At 28.5% G+C, this 20,557-nt stretch overlaps 3 protein-coding genes across 12 annotated transcripts in view; 2 read left to right on the top strand and 1 right to left on the bottom strand.

The window, feature by feature from the left end:
- LOC123292073 (uncharacterized protein CG43867) overlaps positions 1-20,557 on the bottom strand; it is an 872,927-nt gene that overhangs the window by 500,914 nt on the left and 351,456 nt on the right. The gene's annotated exons all lie outside the window — the stretch shown is intronic.
- Positions 9,963-14,499, top strand: LOC123292077. Its single transcript, XM_044872603.1, has 5 exons — positions 9,963-10,316; positions 11,768-12,361; positions 12,431-12,493; positions 13,323-13,445; positions 14,222-14,499. The coding sequence occupies exons 1-5, from the start codon at positions 10,256-10,258 to the stop codon at positions 14,446-14,448; spliced, it is 1,068 nt and encodes a 355-aa protein (XP_044728538.1). The 5' UTR covers positions 9,963-10,255; the 3' UTR covers positions 14,449-14,499.
- On the top strand, positions 16,540-19,923 carry LOC123292079. The gene is made up of 5 exons (XM_044872605.1): positions 16,540-16,685; positions 18,151-18,315; positions 18,381-18,461; positions 19,361-19,408; positions 19,475-19,923. The coding sequence occupies exons 1-5, from the start codon at positions 16,604-16,606 to the stop codon at positions 19,696-19,698; spliced, it is 600 nt and encodes a 199-aa protein (XP_044728540.1). The 5' UTR covers positions 16,540-16,603; the 3' UTR covers positions 19,699-19,923.

Genomic DNA, 20,557 nt, shown 5'->3' with positions numbered 1-20,557 from the left:
TTATAATTTATAAAATAAAAATTTTTTACGAAAAGGGTGTACTCTGAGTTTTATGACACTTCTAGATATAGAGAGATAAAAAAAATTATATTATTATGCTTAGGAAAAGGATAAAATATTGATGATTATTTTAAAATATTTATGAGTAGTTTTACATACACCTAATTAATTCAGTGGCCAAAAAACATATTGCAAGTCCATTGGAAATAACCAAACCAACATAAATAAGACATAATAAGACAGGTTATTTTAAATAAAATGACGACACTAGTTGTTTATTTTGAATTTAATATAATTTTTAGATTCAAATGTACCTATTAAGCCAATAACTTAACACTATTAAAAAATTAATTAGCTGTACCGATCGATTGCTTTAGCAATTCTTTGTGTAGCACTAAATACTTAAAAACAAAAAATAAAAAAATAAAATCAAGCAAAACGACAAAAGATAAATGAATAATAAACGAGCAACATACAGTTTATTCGCAAAAGTAAATTAAAGTAAATCCAATACAAAATATTTTCTTTTACAAGAATAATAAAAATTGCTATCGAACTTATTTGTTAGTCACTGCTTGTAATAAGATTATATGTTATAAATGGGGAGTACTTTATAATTTATGATAGGGTGGGCTAAGATTTTTATTGCTCTTGACCTTAATTTAATATAGACTAGTCTCCGCTGTAGAAACATATAGACTAGTCTGCGCCGTAAAAGCCGAATTTTGGAGGTTCAAGAAAGAGTAAACGAATAATACCTACTTTTATACCAAATTACAAACAAATTCTCGAAAAAACTATGATTGCAACATCCTTAAAAGATTATGTAAAAATTTCTGTTTTGAAATTCACAAATTATTTTTGATATCATTGATAATTTTAATATCTGCAATATTAAATATTTAAAAAAAATGGAAAGTTTATATCATTTTCTCGTCTAAGAAAAGGTATTTTACAGACAAGGATTCCATATTTTAATAGGTAGGTATATATAGGTTTATATGTGTGTATATTTCATATAGATTTAAGGGTTCATTGATTGATGTTCGACCATGATGGTAATAATATTCGTTTATAGCCTTACGGGGAAGAATTATTCAATTTAAAAATTAAGTAGATGATTGATTAGACATGTAAAAAAATGTAAAACGATGTCATCTAGAAATCATATTTTTCATGAATGCAGAGGCGGATTATCCATAAAGCAAAGTGGACACGTGCCTACAGAACTTAAAATGAAGAACTTAAAACTTTGAACGCACTTAAAATTTACTATGTGAGTAAAGTCCGTTGATATTGACATTTGTACAGTGATAAAAATATATACAGCCAATTTCGTATAATTTCTGCAGAAAGGGAAATTTTTATTAAAAATGAACAACAAGTCTTGGAACTCTCAATAGTCAAAGAATATGAAAAAGGCGCAAAGAAGTTACGGAAGAGAAAGCTCACAGCAGATGAATCTGCTGAAGATATTACTTCTTCATTATCTGATCGAGAAGTATTTAGAGTGACAATATATCTAGTATTTATAGACAGACTTGTGGTTGAATTTAAAAGAGGTGAGAATTATACAGAAATTTTTACAAAAAACTATCGTTTTGATCAATAACTTAGTACTTATCCTGACAAAATTTAAAAGTGGTTAAAAACGAAGAAGTTATTAGCATTCAAAGATTTTTATCCCATCTGCTTTTAGCAAAACTAAGTTTTATATGACGTATTTTATTTTTATCTCTATGGTGATATCGGACAATGACACCATTAACCAATATCGTCCTCTTTGTTTACTTAGGAATTTTAAACGTTCATATTTTGCGTGCTTCTAAAAATTTTCAAAAGCCAACTCAACTTTTCTGCTTGCACAGGGAGCATTATCCACCTGTAGTGATAAAAAATTTAGTCAATATACCTATTTGAGCACTGAAGAAGTTCAAAATAGCGAAAGTATGTGAGCAACGAAATATTCTGGTGATTTAGAAAAGTGATTTTTAACCGGTTTCAAACAAAAAAGGAGGAGGTTATCAATTTGACTGCATTTTTTTTATGCGTGTTACCTCAGAACATTCGACTGGGTGAATCGATTTTAGTGATTCTTCATCTGTTTGAAAGCTGGTGCTTCCCGTGTGGTCCCATTTCATTTTGGTCCAGTTCTCGCCACGGCATCCATGAGAAAAACATAAAAGTCTTAAATTTGTATTAAGTATGCACGATAAGAGGACGAACAACTCAATATCACGCCAACCGATTTCGATGATTCTCTTTTTAGTAGCAAATTAGTTAGTGTACTTCAGATTCACTAAAAATCACACTATAAAAAAAACTTCAAAAAGAAAACCGACTTCAAAAGAAAACTTTTCCAAAACAAATTAATATGCACTAAATAGTAAAAAAGAACGATAATATAATGTAGTTAAATTATTGTTATTTTTGGAGTCGGTGTTAGCCAAGCTTATGTAGCAAACTGTTCTGTCAGAGTTGTTTCGTTGGCTGACACCGACTTTAAAAATAACAATAATTTTAACTACATTATATTATCGTTCTTTTTTTACTTTTTAGTGCCTATTATTTTATTAAAGTTTTTTTATTGAAAAATGTATCAATCAACGTCCTAATTTAACTTCGAACAACCATTGCTATTTAACAGATTCTAAAAAATGAAGAACTTGAAACTAAAGAACATAAAAAAGGACTTTATTGATATATTTGTATTACGCTAAATTTCTTAATCCGCCTCTGCATGAATGTGCGTACAGCGTTAATAAAAATTATTAAACTAAAAATATAAAATTGATTATTTATGGTACAGTAGTTATTACATAGGTACGTAATACAAAATTTACAAAATATGAATGAATGAATGAATGAATGAATATAAACGATAGTTATTTATAATAATTTTATAAAATAGGTAATATTTTGATAATAATTGATGGTTGTTTATTCATATTTATCATCATTTAATATTATCATCATAAATGAAATTTAATCATATAAAATTGTACCTACCGATATATATATTACTACTAGAACTAGAGTAGAATAGTAGAATGGTATTATTTATATTTATTTGTGTAGGTATGTCATACAGGTACCATCAATTATAATCCAATATATTGTATACCTGTAAAGTACACATTAATTCAACAAAAATTATATCACTCAAGATAAGAAAATCCTCTAGTCTGACTAATACGACCATATTGAGTTGCATGCAATTTTAATTTGAAATGATAACATGAGATATCATTATAATTTAATTCTAGATATTTATTTTGTTTCTTAACACCTATTTGTTGTACAGAGTCGGCCAAATTCGATGTTTTAATACGGTATCTCCATATCTATAAAAAAATTGATAGCATTCTCTTGATCTCTTTATTTGAGACAAGTTCATTGACGTGAACAAAAACTGGATCACAATTGTTGTTTTCGACTTATAAGCAAAAGTTTATTCGATTTTTCGACTCTTAAACTTATGTGAATAACGTCGTTGTACGAAAAGATAAGTGAATATGACTTTGACATCCGAAAGACACTTTTTTCTGTAGAATCTAGTGGTATCATTAATATTTTAATAAAACGGTTGGTTTTCGAGTTATGACCCAAAGTTACGTTTTTTTTTTTCAATTGGAAGCATAGTTGGCTATGGCTTAGTTAAAACATATTTTGTTTTCTTCTTTTTCACAATGTATTACTTGCTGGGGCTCTTTTGGTCCACAAGCCCAAAATAGCGAAAAATCGAAAACTATCTTTTAACTAATATAATATTTATTTTTTATTTTATACTAACTGATATTTATCTTTTAGTTAATAATAATTTACTAACTAAAACATAAACCGCATTTTTCGAAAGCTAAACTTTTCTTTGAAAAGATAAATAAATTTTTACTTACAAATTATACAGCATTTTGAAAAAATTGTTTACCTGAAAAAAAGAAACAAGATTTTAAATAAAAAATAATTTTTAATGGACAAGTTTTTATCGTACTAAAAAGTATAAAATAATTATTACTTTTATTCACAAACATGACTATTTGTAAAACCTGGCGGCTCTCATTTATGACTGTCAAGGATGATTGGTAGCACCTCAAGAAATGCAAATTATTTCAATAGAAATAATTATTTTCTCCTTTTTTATTACAATAAAAGCTTGTTTTTGTAGTTTGTATGATACAATTATATTGAACCTAAGCTAATAATTTCAAACCAACTGAAAAATTATATTTATCTTGACTTATTCAATTGATATGATTCTAGTTGTATTTATTGATGTTAAATCGTCAGTTCAGCTACATTACAATATGTTTATAAATTTATTTATTTGATTATTTAGATAATAATTTTAGTTTAAATTATATTATATTAAACACTAATTATAATTATGAGAATTATAACCAATATTTATTAGAAAATAATTATTATTGATATATCATTGATTGGATTTCATACTTTATTGACCAGTGCAATGGACTGATAATTAATATTTACAAATAATATGCTAATGCTTCTCAGAATCAATCGGATAAATAATATTTACATATAATATTAAATTAAAAATTGAAACTAACATCCGACATCAAATCTGATAAATTAGTTTGTGGCATCGTAGCTCCCTCCTAAACAAATAAGCCAATTATTTTTATTTGAAAGGTAATTTGATGGAGAGTGTTCTCAGCTTCATTTCATTAAAATCTACACAGTCGTTTGAAAATGAGCACCTATTTTCTAGTTGTTATCGGGAACGGATCTCTAAGCTCCCAAAAACAAAACTGAAAACACACTCGATCGAATTACCTTTAAAACAAAACAAAAATCAAATGCCACAGATAGACACGCAGATACATAGATGCAGATATATAGAGACACAATAAGATTATAATATCCCTCTTTTTAGTGGGAGTTTAAAAAAGAAAATGATGCACATAATTTTCAAGCTTAATCTCCTGAAATGTGTTCGTTTACATGCCAGGAAAAAAGTTATTTGTAGCTTCTCTACGGGATAAATGGGAACATTTACAAGAAGAAAATCGACGACGACCAATGGCACTGCAGGAATAAAATGGAAATAAAAAAACTTCAAAGAATGGAAGATGTAAGGTACCAATATTAGTTTAAAATAAAGGCAACCAGGAAAAATGTTTTGAAGGACTAGATTCAATGAAGGTGCATTGTTGAAGATGCCAAGGCCAACTCCGAGTTGTACGACTTAAAAAATAAAAAAATTTCTTTGATTTAGTAATAAGGGAGACTATTCCAACTCATAGTTGCTCAAATTAAAATCCTAAACTAAACTTATGATGGAGAACGCTAACTACAGAAGAGTTTTCGTATTATTTTAAAAAAAGTGAGTGTGATTATTTTGAAAAGTTTTTTCCTTAAGTCTTTTATAGTGTGCTGTTTCCATCAGGTTATTGTAAGTTTCAAACAATAGATGCTTTGTCTGTTATACGTACAATGTAGCATAATTATATATGGTATTTAGTCATTATGTATCGGTGGGTAACAACTACACCGTGTGCTGTATCCACCAGTTTATTGTCAGTTTCAAACAATAGAAGCTTTGTCGGCAGCACACAGTTATACAAGTTATACATACATATTAGAAAAAATTAGTACATTCGATCACTAGATTTAACTCGTCATATTGTTTTCATACCAAGTGTTTTAAATAAAAATCGATTCTTAAAGCGTAAAAATATTCAGTATTAATAATTCAGTTGCATAAACTGACATAAATTTGGTAAAAATGTATGATTATGTCCCAAAGATAAGTCCACACAAAGATGCACATGGTAATAATTTTATTTTGATGAATATCTTCATGTAAATTAAATAATATTTAAAGCACAGAATAATAAACAGTTTTAATTTAATATTTCTCAATTATTTTCACCTGTTTATTATGTTTTAGAGGTAGGTAGGTATGTGTAAATAAATTTTCATAAAAACAATGTTTAATAATGTTTAGGAGCTAGTCAGACTACCTACATGATTTAACAACCACAACTTCTTATAATACAAGATTATAAAAACCGAAACAGAATATAATTATTATTAGGAATATGAAAGAGATAAAACCCCGTAAATAATTAAATATCACATCTTTTGATACGAGAACTAGTAACATTTTAGACAGTTTATTCTAAGTTGGCTGAACATTACTTTCTTAATTGACCTTTTTGGTAGGTACATGAAAAATGAATTTAAAAAAATTGATTTTAAAATCATCAATTTCCGTAGCTTTTATCGGAAAAGCATACTACTAAGCCTAACAAGCGCAAGCGTTCTCAGATGCCAGGCGTACTTCATCCCTTCATCAGCACTTATTTTGAATAAGAAAAGGAATATCCAAAATCCAAACTTAAAATCAACTTTTTCGTGATATTGCTCGGTGTTATAGCTTTTCAATTTGGAAGCAGTTATCCTCAAAGGATTGAGATGAAATTTTGTATACACGTTTAGTTTGGATGACAATGTAATGTAAGTGGCGTATTGATTTTCCTATCGCTTCCACCATGTTTGATATATATATATATATATATATATATATATATATGCACCTTTTGTAGACTTAAATTAAAAATTTAAATTAAAAAAACCTTTAAAAGGAAAAGCTTTTATTTTACTAAAAAATTGAAAATAATTTTGTGGGAGTCATCATGCATGACTATTGTAGGCGCTAAAAACAAAGTATCAACAATGATTCGGAGCAATGTATGTAATAATAATAATGGGGTTAATTTGCTTTTTAACCGACTTCAAACAAAAAGGGAGGAGGACACTTTCGACTGGGTGAACCAAATTTGATGATTCTTTATCTATTTGAAAGCTGCTACTTCCCGTGTGGTCCCATTTCATTTTAGTCCAGTTCTGACAACGGCATCTATGAGAAAACCACAAAAGTCTTAAATTTGCATTAAATATGCACCGACAAGAGGACGAATAACTCAATATCACGCCAATCGATTTCGATGATTCTTTTTTTAGTGACAAATTAGTTAGTGTACTTAAGATTCACTAAAAATCACAAAATAAAAAAAAACTTTAACAAAAAGAAAACCGACTTCAAATGAAAAACTTTTCCAAAACAAATTAATATGCACTAAAAAGTAAAAAAATAACCATAATATAATGTAGTTAAAATTATTGTTATTTTTGGAGTCGGTGTCAGTCAAGCTAATGTAGAAAACTGTTCCGTCAGAGTTGTTTCCTTGGCTGACACCAACTCCAAAAATAACAATAATTTTAACTACATTATATTATGGTTTTTTTTTTTTACTTTTTAGTGCATATTAATTTGTTTTGGAAAAGTTTTTCTTTTGAAGTCGGTTTTCTTTTTGTTAAAAGTTTTTTTTTTCCAGATATCTATCTATAACAGAGGCCGCCCACATCATTATTTTTTGTATCTTTTATTTATTTTACTTTACTCTAAATTCAATATGCAATTAAATTTTCACAGTTAAATGTATGTATTTGGTTACTATCTTAGTGTGAGTGGGATCTTGCAACTCGATTTTTGTATTGCGGGCTTCAAGCTTTTACAAATAGTCCTATATGAATGACTCTTACAGAATAATTTCTGCTTTTTAGTACAATAAAAATTTGTCCTTAAAGAGTACTTACTTTTTATTTAATTTTTTATTCAAATCAATTTGGGACGAACTTAATCAGATAAATGAAAAATGCAAAAGTAAACAAAACATAAATTATAAATAAATAACTTAATGTGGACATATAAACAAAAATAAAATTCTATGAGTTGAATAAAATCACACTCAGTGTCTAAAACTCATATGGCTGAATTGGCTAAGGGGCTTGGTATGAATCCAAGAGGTTTGACCCCTGGTGCGAGTGTTTTTTTTTCTTCAATTGGTCAATCTTTATTAAGCTACTTTAATAGAAATTACATCTTTACTTATAGAATAAGTTGTTTTGAAAATATTCCCTTTTGTACTGAAATCTATACCGGTTATGCCAATAAAAAATTTCAACTAACTTTTATAGTTAAAAGGCATTGTTCATCGGACACTGAAGATAATCATTAATGCATAATAATAAAAACCACTAAAACTATATCGTATGCATACACGATACCTCCTTTGCATTAAATTTAAACATTTAACAAAATAAATCTTTATAAAATGATACAGAGTGTGTTGGGAAATAGATGCGAAAAAATATGACCATGATCCATCTACAATATATACAATATAGAAAGAGATGCTATAGCTAGATTCAAAGGGTTCTCTAGAACAAAGGAAAATGTTTTTTCGATTTGGCGTGCTGTTTAGGTATCTCTAAGAAGACTTAAAACAACAGTAATGCATTTTTTATTAGCTAAAACTAATGGCTTATGTATGATACGACTCATAGTTATGAAAAGTTAATATATTTTGGCTAAATATGGCGTTAACGTCGTCTTATCTCTTCTTGGAGAAAGCTATTTTCGATAGACATTCTTAATTAATTCTACTATTAAATCTACTGTGACATTTTTTTGGGAAGCGAAATTTTGAAGAAGAACTGCATTCTGAAATGTGACACCCAATATAGAAATAATTTTACTCATTGCATTTTATGAGAATAACTAAGATTATAGCCATATGATGTGGTTTATGCCAGGTTTGTGTATCGTAAAATTTTGTAATTACATTTTAAATTACGACTTTATTCACTTTTGTTTTATGTAGAAGGGAAATAGTTTTCCGTAGATAAATATACCTTAACATTTTTTTATGAATAAATAAAATATTAAAAATTTCTGAAAATGTTTTCGATAAAATTGGATGGAAGTTTTTCCGAGAATCAGCGCTTTAACCTTTTTTAGTCTTTAATCGATGATTATGGTCATGTCATTACCGACATACAAAGAAAAAGGCTCACTGTTTGTATCACTGAGTATATAAACAAACATAAACATTTTTAAACCATGTATATATGTAACATATATCAAGGTATATTAAGTTTAGTCCCAAGTTTGTAACGCTTAAAAACATTGATGCTACCAACAAAATTTGGTAGGTATAGGTGTTCATAAAATCACCTAATTAGTCCTTTTTCGGTTGTTTTTTCGTCTGTCCATCTGTCCATCTGTCTGTCAACACGATAACTCAAAAACGAATATATAATCAAGCTAAAATTTTTACAGCGTCCTCAGGACATAAAAAGTGAGGTCGAGTTCGTAAATTAGCAACATAGGTCAATTTGGTCTTGGGTCCATAAGACATCTTGTAAACCGTTAGAGATAGAACAAACCAACTTTCGTTTAAAACATTTTTTCGTAAATATCTGTTTATCTATGAGAGCGCAAATTAAATAGTATCTATAGAATTTTATGGGATTATCAGTTATGTGTGTATGTAGCTATTTAAGAGTGGCCTATCTTTCTTTACTTACATGGCGTAAAATAACAAACGATTGTGTAATCAATACTGTCTATACATGGTATTTCAACAATTAACTCAGTCAATTGTTTCTTTTCACTTGTTTCATAAATGTCTCATTTTTCTGTCACGAATTACAAAATATAAGTTTGGAACTAGAAACTTCGAAAATCGCTTTACAAATCAATAACTTTATCATTAAATCATGTACTTCATGCTTAGAATGGAACGACGACTGCATAGAAAGATTTTTTTGATGGCAGGCCAGGAACCCCGTCGATCGCATGGCCCAGTGAGTCCAGAATAGAAAAGAGAGATCTGTCCAGAAATTAGTTTATTTTATACCTAGATCATCAAGACCCACCTGAGTGTTGTCTGCGTCAGTGTTTCAGATACACGCGTTTTATCAAATATATAACGCCAGACAAAAATATTAAAAAATTAAACACATTTGAAAAAAAGAAAAAAAAAACTTTTATTTCCTATGTAATTTTAAGGGGTCATATCGATAAGAAACAAAGTGTATCATCTTAGATATTGCGTGCAAATTAATCATAATAAAACGTGGCATGGTGTGGCATTTGGCGACATAACCGCAATGCAAATCAATTGGATTTTCAACCAACGTGTGTGAGAACTCGTAATAAGTGGGTCATCGAAATTTACAACAAAATTAATTTTTGTTTACGAATCATAATTCTGATTATATAAACAAATGATTAAATGTAAATAAAATCTCTCCACAAGTTTCATTCATTCTATGTTTAATATTTGTTCATCCAAAACTATATAACTTGTGGCAAATGCTCGATATTTGATTAGTTTTACTGGAAATATATCGTGACGAAATACAGTTATCTGCTATAACAATGTATCAGTTTTTAATTATTGTGTCTTTGATTTCCCTATTTTCAATAAATTGTGTTCATGGTGAGTAGCAAGCATTCTTCTATCTGCATATTCGCATTATAAGTGTCTAAGAAATCGAAATAAACGAAAAAATTTCTGTAATATAGACTATAAATTATTGAAATAAATACCCTTAAAAACCGGATTCAGAATCTCATTATAAACTAGAGATTCGCAAAGTGTGGAAGTGATAGTTCAGACAGGGGTTTTTAGTCGAAACACCTACCTCTTTTTCCAATCATGTAGTGATTTATTTGAAGCACAGTTGAATGATCTTATTTCTAAGCATAAATTTAGCACCCGTAGGGGCTCATGATGCAAATTTATGAAATATTTAATGTTAATCGGACATTAAGGCAGTCTATAGACTGATCCAAATTTTTTATATGTTACTAACTGTTTACTAATCATTACATAACAATTTTTGTATAAAATCAATTTTCATTGCATATTAATAATTAAAAATTGAAATTTTAAGAAACTTGTAGGTACCTACTAACGCTATAATTTAAAAAGAATAGTCTGACGAAAAGTTTTGTAAATATATTAATTAAAATTCGTGAAAATTATTTTTAACAATAATGATACTAGTACATAAATACTATATAATTAATGAAATTAGATGCTATCTAAGTTTAAATAATTAATTTGCAGATTAATATTTTTAATTTCTGTTTAGAGTTTATACTGTTAAATTTCATTGTACTGTCAGACCAACCTTAAAATTAATATATAATCGGGACCAAACTTAGTATACTTAGTCATTTATACTAAGTTTATTTTTTAATTTTATAAATACAAGACTTTCACAATTTAATGGTGTTATGTATTCAAATATTTCAATAAACTTGTAATAATTATTAGTGTGAACCAAAGTAATGAAAAAATTAATAAATTTGATTGAAAAAATTAAAAATTTGAATTGTTATGAAAATCGATATAAGTATGGTAGTCTAGTCTATATATTTTGAGCACAATGTTAAACCAATACATGTAAAAAGTTGGAAATTTTCCGCAAAATTCATTGCACTATTTTTTTACACTTTTAAAGTGCGGGATCACATTCAAAATGGCTGCCAAAGTTGGTGAAAAACAGTTGGTGTATTGGTTAGCTGTATCTTGGCTTTGGCTCGTAGTTTTTTCGATATCTGTGACGCTAGATAAATATTAAGAAATGGCCCTATTGGTCAATTTGTAATATTCCCATCCCTCTGTATGATTGTGCAAAATTTCAAATCGATATTCCTATTTACAACGAAAATATGAGGATGTCTGCCGCTTAAATGCGACACACTGTATACATGGTATAAAAACCAAGATAACTCTGACGTTAAGATACTATTGACAAATAGGACCATTTCTTAATATTTGTCTAGCGTCAGAGATATCAAAAATTTTAGATTAAAATGATAATGTCCACTTGATAACCGAAATCATTTTTATCAAACAAATACATTATATCAATTTTGTAGGCTATCAAGGGAGTCTTTGCAGACAAAGTGATAATGGACAACAGATTATTTACAACGGACAATCTTTGTCAATGCCATATTTTCCAGGAACGACACAGAGTGTGATACCATATGGCTATGCCAGAACAATTGTTGGAAGAAATGTTCCAACAAATCCTGTAATTAATGGTCAACCTCAATTCTTATACCCCGGGATGCAACCAGATATCTATGCGCCACAATATGGATATAAACCTGGATTTAATCTTGCATCTGGATTCAATCCTGCAAACAATGGACAATCCTTATTGCTTTCAGCATTGCAACAACCAATGCCAAATGCGAATCTAAATCAGCAACAATCAATATCAAATATAAGATATCCCACTCAATATGAATACATTCCCACTAATATGAATCAAAATCAAGTTCCAATATATAATAATCAAGTTCCAATTTATAATAATCAAGTTCCGATCCATAACCAGCAAGTTCCGATATATTACAATCCATATCCCGGCTTACAATCGCAACAACCGTTAAAGCGATCAATTGATGTAATCCCCATGGAACAAGCATATAATCCATGGTCGCTAACGGATGATGGTCAAACAGGTAAAAAATAATGTGTAATTTATATTTTTGAGTAATTTGTTTAAAATTTATATTTATTTTTTTTTTAAGGAAATATTTTGCAAAATGTTATGGAATTGAATAATAACAACAATAATAATAATACAAGCCAAGGTAAGGTAGAAAGACCCAGGTCAAATTCTTATATCAAATCTTTAGACCTAGTCTCTAGGCAGAGAGCTAGCATGTATAAACTACGTGGCCCGGTCAAGAGGACTAGGGCATTCGTTCAAAAGCTATACTGAGCTTCGTTGGAAATCAAGCTGCGCAATTTACTTTTTTGGAAAAATGAAAATAATTTGCAGTTTTAGTATAGCGGTATACGAATATTTAATATCATTGGGTACTTTTATATTTTATGAACGCCATATTCTTAAAATGATGTATTGTGAGTGTTGCAGATAATATAAAATGCCTTCTTTACTTGATTTTAAAAAAATTACACTCAAATCGAGTGGGGATTTTATATACAGGTTACAAGTGAAATTTACAAAATTTAAGAAACCCCCGACAAATTTACGGGTACGGAATCCTAACCTCGCACTTGAAACATATCCAAGAGCACTCTCTATTAAATCAATTTTTCCCTTAAAGCCTTTTCCAAACTTATCCCATTTTGAATATCATCGCCAATTTTTTTTAACTTTTTCAGGTACGGAAACTTAAATTCACAATTGAAACATAGCTAAGAACACTCTCCGTTAAATTTTTTTTCAAACGAAACAAAAAATAATAAAAAAACGGTTCCTCCGTTTAGACGCTACGATGCCACAGACAGACAGATAGACAAACACACACACACACACACATATATATATATAGCGGTCAAACTTATAACACCCCTTTTTTAGTTCGGGTGTTAAAAATAGTACATTTGAATATTAAGGTCTAAATATTGACACAAAGAAAAATCCTTTTAAATATACTAAGCAATATCTTGTAGGTGATGAAAATGAGGCCGTGGCCGCCGCAAGTGAAAATGGAAATGCAGTACATTTGGAATACTTTCCTATTTCCGAACCACTAGATTTTTCTGGTTTCAAGAACTTTTCACTCACCGATTTGTGTAAGTATTGAAGGGCTATACAATGATTAATATTTAAATGAATTATAGCAGGAACAATTAAAATTTTGTAATTAAAAAATTGAAATTATTAACATAGTAGTTAAACCCGACTACCTTTTGGTGTAGTTTGTCTGCTATTATAAACACTCTTGGGTATAAATGGAACAACCTGTCAAAATTTCAAGTCAATTTATCGATTACTTTTCGATTTTTGCGGACATAAACATGCGAAAGCAAAATTTTTATATAGATATGGAAAACTATTACATATAATAAAAAGGCAACAGCACACAATGTTTTCAAGCGGTCTTTCATACTGATTGTAGCCAATGTTGCTTAGCTTTCGTGATCGGTGTTTTGAATATGATATGTATGTCACGTGGTATGCATGTCACTTTCGATATGATGATCCAAGCTATGGTGACTCCCAAACTAGAATTTTTACCCCGTACTAAAAAACTATTATAACAAAATCGCACAAGGCAGCTAAAGGAGTTTCAACTCTGATTGCATATAGTGAATTCAGAGCATTGGGGCATTCTGAGCCAAATTCGCAATTTTTCTAAGCAACCCTTTTAACAATATTCCCAATAATATTTTTCTTTCTTTCAAATTTCACATTTCTGTATCTAGAAAAGAACACTTTTTCGCCAATAAGTGTACACGGAAATTGCCATTATTTTTTTATTTGTCGATGAAATTTTGCTTTTAAAACTAAGACCATCCTGTAATTATATAAATATTTTCTTTCTCTTTCTAATCTATTAATTTATAAGTTCTAGACAAAGGCATTTCATTCGAAAGTGATATATTTAACATTTGCGCAAGATGTGAAGAAGCTGCAACAAAATGCGAAATAACTGATAAACCAAAAGATGAGAACAAAATTGATCGTACGAGAGTTTGTAAAACATCAGCACATATTTTATCGTCAATATCAAAGGAAATACCAAATCCAAATCATACAAAAGAAAATTCCATGCATACCGTGGTACTGGCGTAGCAAAATTGTTAGCATAATATTAAGTACCTAATTTTGTAATATTTTTAATATGTAAGAATTATAAATAAAATATATTTTTTATGGCTTTAAAAATGATGATTGGTTTCCTAGATGAATTGTATTTTTTAAAAACTGTATCCTGTCGGAATGAATAAGAACAATGATGAAAGTTAAATTCAGGTTCGGCTGAGATTATTCTAGAAGTAATTTTATCCAAAAATTAAAAAATCGATTTCTGAAATGTTTATACATCAGAAATTTGTGGTTAAATCGCAGAAGAGAAAAAATATAAATTATTCCAGACTAAACAGTAAGATGTTAAATCACAAAAGAGAAAATATGAAACGTTCCAGACTAAACGATCTGATGAGTGTTTTCGGGTCAACCAGAATAAGACTTGCATAATCACTCCTTAATAGCAAATTTTCGAAAAAAATTTTTAATTTTTTCTCTGTACTTTAATAAGTCAAACTTTTGCATTTTTTGGATCAATATTCCCATATAAACTAAGGTTAATCGAATTCGGAAAAAAAAATTTTTTTTTTGTGATTTTTTAAGCAAATTTAAAAAAAAAAAAAAACTTGAAAAATTTTGCGATTCGGATAACATTATATTTTAAAGGTAATTTTGCCCCGACAAAATACACAAATCGAGTTTCTTTGACGGTTGGACAATTAGTTTCTGAGATATTGACTAAAATCATTTAGAAATCATCCAGAAAAATCATCAATCGACCAGATATTCGCATTTGTAGATATTTGAGGTCAATAGTACCTACCCAAGAAATATAGGTGAGTAGTTTTCGAGATATATTCAGAACCATTCCGAAATAAAAGTTTTTCGTGTAACGTTTTGGTGTTACGTCAAAAACTATCCACTCGAGCGTTAAATAAACCCGATTTGTAAAATTTGTCGTCAAATTCCAAAACAAAAAAAATTTACAGATTTTTTTCCATTTTTTGAGAAAATTACAAAGAATTTGAAAACTTTTTTGGTTTTTCGATTTGGATGGAATTGATTTTTTAAGAGAAATTTTGCCCAAAAATTTCGAAAATAGAGTTCATTTGACGATTAGAAAGATTTTAGAAATATTTCTCAAAATCTTATACAAAGAGAGATGAAAATTAACCCGATTATTCGATTATTTCAGCTAACACTAAACGTTTTATGTGAGTAGACGACGCAAATTAAAAAATAAAATTATGAAATGTATAAAATTTTAAAATTTGAGCAATTAATATTCATTGCTCCGACAGTGTTCATTATAATTTCGAATTTTCCTCTCCAAAAATTTTCTGCAGCTGGTTCACACATAATAGGAAATTTTCATGAAATTTAAATTTGGTTAAATATTTTTCTTCCGTAACTTTAATGACTGGACGTTTCAACTAAACCATTATTTTAGTAATTATTATCTTTTTAATTACTTAAAATTAATTAATAAGTACAAATTCAGTGAGGGTATTTAAAAATTTCTAAAACTGAAATTCAATTTTTATACGGACGTGACATCATAGTACGGGCATGTCAAATTTGTTGACATACTGTGTGATATTAATTACTTACATTCTATATGATATTTCATTAAATTATACAATTCTACGGCTTTTTATTAGAAAACTTAATAATAACAAGTGTAAATTCTGTGTTGTAAATTCATTTTTTTAAAGTGTAAATTATACATTGAACTGCCACCAATTGACAGATCAAGTACTTATACGTCATCAACAAAGAGCGCCAAAAAACTGCGTTTAAATATCTCAAAATTATGATGTATTTTAAATATTTTTTTACACTTAAATACAGCATTTTTAATCAGTATTTATATTTTTTACTTTGTTATAACGGTGAAAGCAATGAATTAAAAATATAAAAAAAATAAATGAATATTCCCTATTGGTACATAATTATAATTCATAGCCTTCTGAATTCAAAAAGCGAATAAATAGTTTACGAAAGTATATACCAAAATATATGTAGACATAAACACTGTATGAGGTCATCTCGATAAGGAAAGTTTAAAAGATAAAAATAAAATCAATTTATCTTAAAATATTAAATTTAAATATTTACGAATAAAATGCACCTTATCTTAATCGTGAACAGTTCTTTGCATTAATAATAACAGGTTTATTTTTGTGTTCATTTAACAACAATGAATCGCTTCTTAAATTTGGTGTCTGTGGTTTTGTGTGTTGTGCCATCGGTAATTTACGCACATCTTCATTTCACCGGCCGTAAGTATTCTATATCTCAGTATTTTTCACTAACTTCTATTTGTACCAAATTTCCGGACAAAATATAATGAAGTGATTTTTATGCTCAAAATTGAATCAAAAGACTTTTTAGATGAAAAACTACCCTTTATTTGGCAATAATAAAAAACAATTTTTTAAACAAATACATAGTCAACAAATGTAAAAATAATTGATAAAATTTCAAAATATTTTTTCAATTATTCCATACGTAAAAATATAATAAGAAGCAAGCAAAGAAAAGAAATAAAAATAAGAACATATCTTTCAGTTTGGACGATGCACCAAATTGTAAGAGTTTGCTCTTACATCTGAAAATGCTGAAATATGAAATACGAAATAAAACCAAAAGAACTATGTTTAAGAATTTATTCCGCAACTATATGGAGTACAAACAACAGGCGTTGCTAAGGTAATGTTTGTCTTCGAAGCAAAGTCGTATCTATCGAGTGTACATACATTCAAACCAAATTATTACATTTTCTTCTTCAATTTTTTAATTTTTTTGCTTGCTTTTGTTTCTACATAAGTTGATTTTGGAATTATAAGTTATAAATATTCACTAGAAAACTGCTTGCTCCTTTTTTTGACTTTTGATTTTACCTACCTTAATCTCCATCCTTATCTTAGTCTTAAAAGAAAAGGAGCAAGTTTGGGCAAGATTTTTTTTCATACACTAACATGTTGTTATATAAAATACTTAAAGTTTGCCCTGTTACAAAAAACTTTACCGGATAAAAAGGGGCACATAAACAAAAAGCTTGGAGATTGATAAATTTAATGAAAAAAAGTAATACTAATAAATAAATCATAAACTTTTGTCTTCAATAAAAAAATCCTTACTGCACTAACAAACACAATAAACGTTAATTGAACGACACGGTAAATCGAGAGCAACAACAATAATAACAAGCATGCGTCTGTTTGTGATGGAGTGTTTATCTAACTACACCAGAAAACAACTTTCAGTGCAGAACAAAAGAGTTGAGTTTTCTGACTTTTTTTCGGAAATTTGGTATAAATACTCCACTTTGCGTCGTAGGGTTCAGAACTGATTTTTAATGTTCCAAAATCTTACGGGTTAAAAGGTATTGATGACAAAAAAAAAAGAAAGGAATGGAACTGCTTGTCTAGAAATCCCTATGTTTATCTGTGGATTCGTCTTCGAATTTCTCGATTAATTTTCTTTACAATTTTTCTTTTAATTGAATTTTTTTAAGTTTTTTTAAAAGTGATTTTTCCCCAAATGTTCTAAAAAAACAACATTTTTAAAATTGATAAATTGCATCAAATTTTATTTTCCACAACTGTGTTATTATGAAGTTTATTCTCAAAAATAAAACGATAATTAACGAATCATTATCCTTCCAATGAAATAATCACAGCGAAAAACTACTCGAAGGCGATACTCACGACATGATTAACTAAGAAGAATTATAATTTTTAGCAAATGGTGGTTCAGTGGATATAGATATCAATGGCTTAAATAATGTGATTCAAACTTTAATGAATTCAGCGATACAAAGAATTCAAAATCCAAACACGCCAGTGAAGCAACTTAATTTGGGATCAATTCAAACAACGATTAAAATAACTAGAAATGGTCACACAGGTTAAAATAATTCACAAAAAATTTCTCACTCTTGCTTTAAAATAATTTTTTTTTCTCTTTTTTAGAAAAACATGTCGTAAACTCATTATGGCCCAATTATAATGGTCAATCAAGTAGTTCGGTGCCATTTCAAAAGATTGATGAAGGTAATTTATATCCCTTTTGAATTTTTTTATGTAAGACGTTACAAATTTTTAACAAAAGAATTGATATTCATTGATAAATTATTCCGCCAAGTATAATACTATCAATTTTCTTGATGTGAGCTAAAATATGCAAAAAAGAACGAGAGGTGTCATGGGACAACCCGAACATAAATGCAGAGCTTACTCTTTTATTTATAAGCTATTTTTCCGAAAATTTAAGGTATAAATTTTAAAAGTCAAATAGTTGTTTTATATTTTAGAGAATTTAATTTTATAGCTACTTTTAGTTTTTGCTCAATGACTAGGTAATATTAGTTTAAAAGAGACAAACTTCTTATATTGTTTGATCCGGATATTTATTATGTCTTAATATAAAATTTCTTTGTACTTACTTTAAATTATTCCTATTATCTTTAACTTCTGATAACTCACTTGCACAATTCATTTTTTTTATGAAAAAACATAAAATTTGGACAAAAATGCAAATTGACAAATTATAAAAATATAAATATATCGTTGCATATTCTCCAAATTTATGAATTCTTCAAAAAATATTTCAAGCTGAATCGATTTGAAAATTTTTTGTTTCCTAGATGACCTGATGAAAATGGTCGCTTTATAGTATTTTTTATTATTTTTCTTTGTAACATTTTTTTTGGTTTTACCTCCCAACCCGCAAACAAATCAGAACGATAACGAGCGATAAGGAACATAGTTCCAAAAATTTGCACGCCATCAAATTACTTCGTTATTCTCTGTAAAAGCGCAAATCCAGACGGAAGCCACCGACGCAATAGTAAAATACTTTATGCATGTTCAAATATTGATTAGATAAAGATTCGTAACGTTTTGCAATCAATTTTTTCCGTGCTTTAAAAATAATTTCAAGTAACTTTTAGATGATTTTGATACGGCAGGGAACTATGGTTCTTCTATTGATGGCAATGGTAATTTTGATAATTATATATTCAAAAAACGATTCATTTTTTGAATTATGATTTTTGTATTTTTAGACAATGAAATTTCATTCGAAAGAGACGACACTGCTTTATGTACACGATGTGAAGATGAGACTTCAGTATGTGAAATAATTGATCAACCCCAAGATGGAGGAAGTTCACTTTTACGAACTAGAAATTGTAAAGATGATGCAAATACTTTATCAACCCTTACGAAACGAGTTCCGAATAAAGATGGGCTGAAGCAAATTTCAAAACGTATGATTAATATTGACTAAGTAGTTTTTAACTACCCAAATTTCAATATAATTATATGTATAGTTTAAAATCTATTGGACCAGACAGAGGAATTTTTAACGTAAAAGAGTCCGCCGTATGAGTTCATTATAAGTCCATTAACTTCAGTTTGTTTTGATTTGAGGCTAGACTCTTATACTTGGATTCGATCAAAAAGTATTTGCTTCTTGATTTTATACATAATTATCTTTGTTTCTTGGAAGATAAAATATTGTTTATGAAAAATATATAATTGAAGTCAAAGGTGTAATATTTTTAATATTAAAAGTTTATTTGTATACCCTATTATTATACATATGAAATATATATAAGGTAAACTAATTTTAGTCCGAGGAGTCACTTAGAAATATTGATGCTATTAAAAAAATTTTGGTATAGATATTCACCTAACTAAATCTTTTCCGTTTGTATGTCCTTCTATCTGACAACACGCAAACTCGATACCGAAAAGAAATATCAAGCTGAAATTTTATAGCGTGCTGAGGACGTAAAAAGTTTCAGCTCGTAAGTAAGCAACATAATAGATCAATTAGGTCTTGGGTCCGTAAAACCCATCTTGTAAATTGATAGAGATAAAACAAAAAATTTAATATGAAAAATAAACAAAAAAATAAACCATTTTTGTTTGAAACATTTTTTCGTAAACATCACTGTTTATTCGTGAGGGTGCCAATTATTAAAAAAGTTTGATATCCATTTTCTCCAAAACTATACAAGATAGCGAGTTGAAAATTAGCAGGTAGCTTCAACTATTGGTATTGTGAAATATTCTTGAAAACGTAGAAAAGTTCCAGAAAATACTTACAAAAATTTTGATAGTTTTCGAAACACAAAACATAT

This window comes from Chrysoperla carnea, chromosome 2, assembly GCF_905475395.1.
Source record: "Chrysoperla carnea chromosome 2, inChrCarn1.1, whole genome shotgun sequence".
In the NCBI taxonomy this organism is placed as follows: Eukaryota; Metazoa; Arthropoda; class Insecta; order Neuroptera; family Chrysopidae; genus Chrysoperla; species Chrysoperla carnea.
Note: the sequence above shows the minus strand (reverse complement) of the source record. Positions and strands in the feature narration are given on the sequence as shown.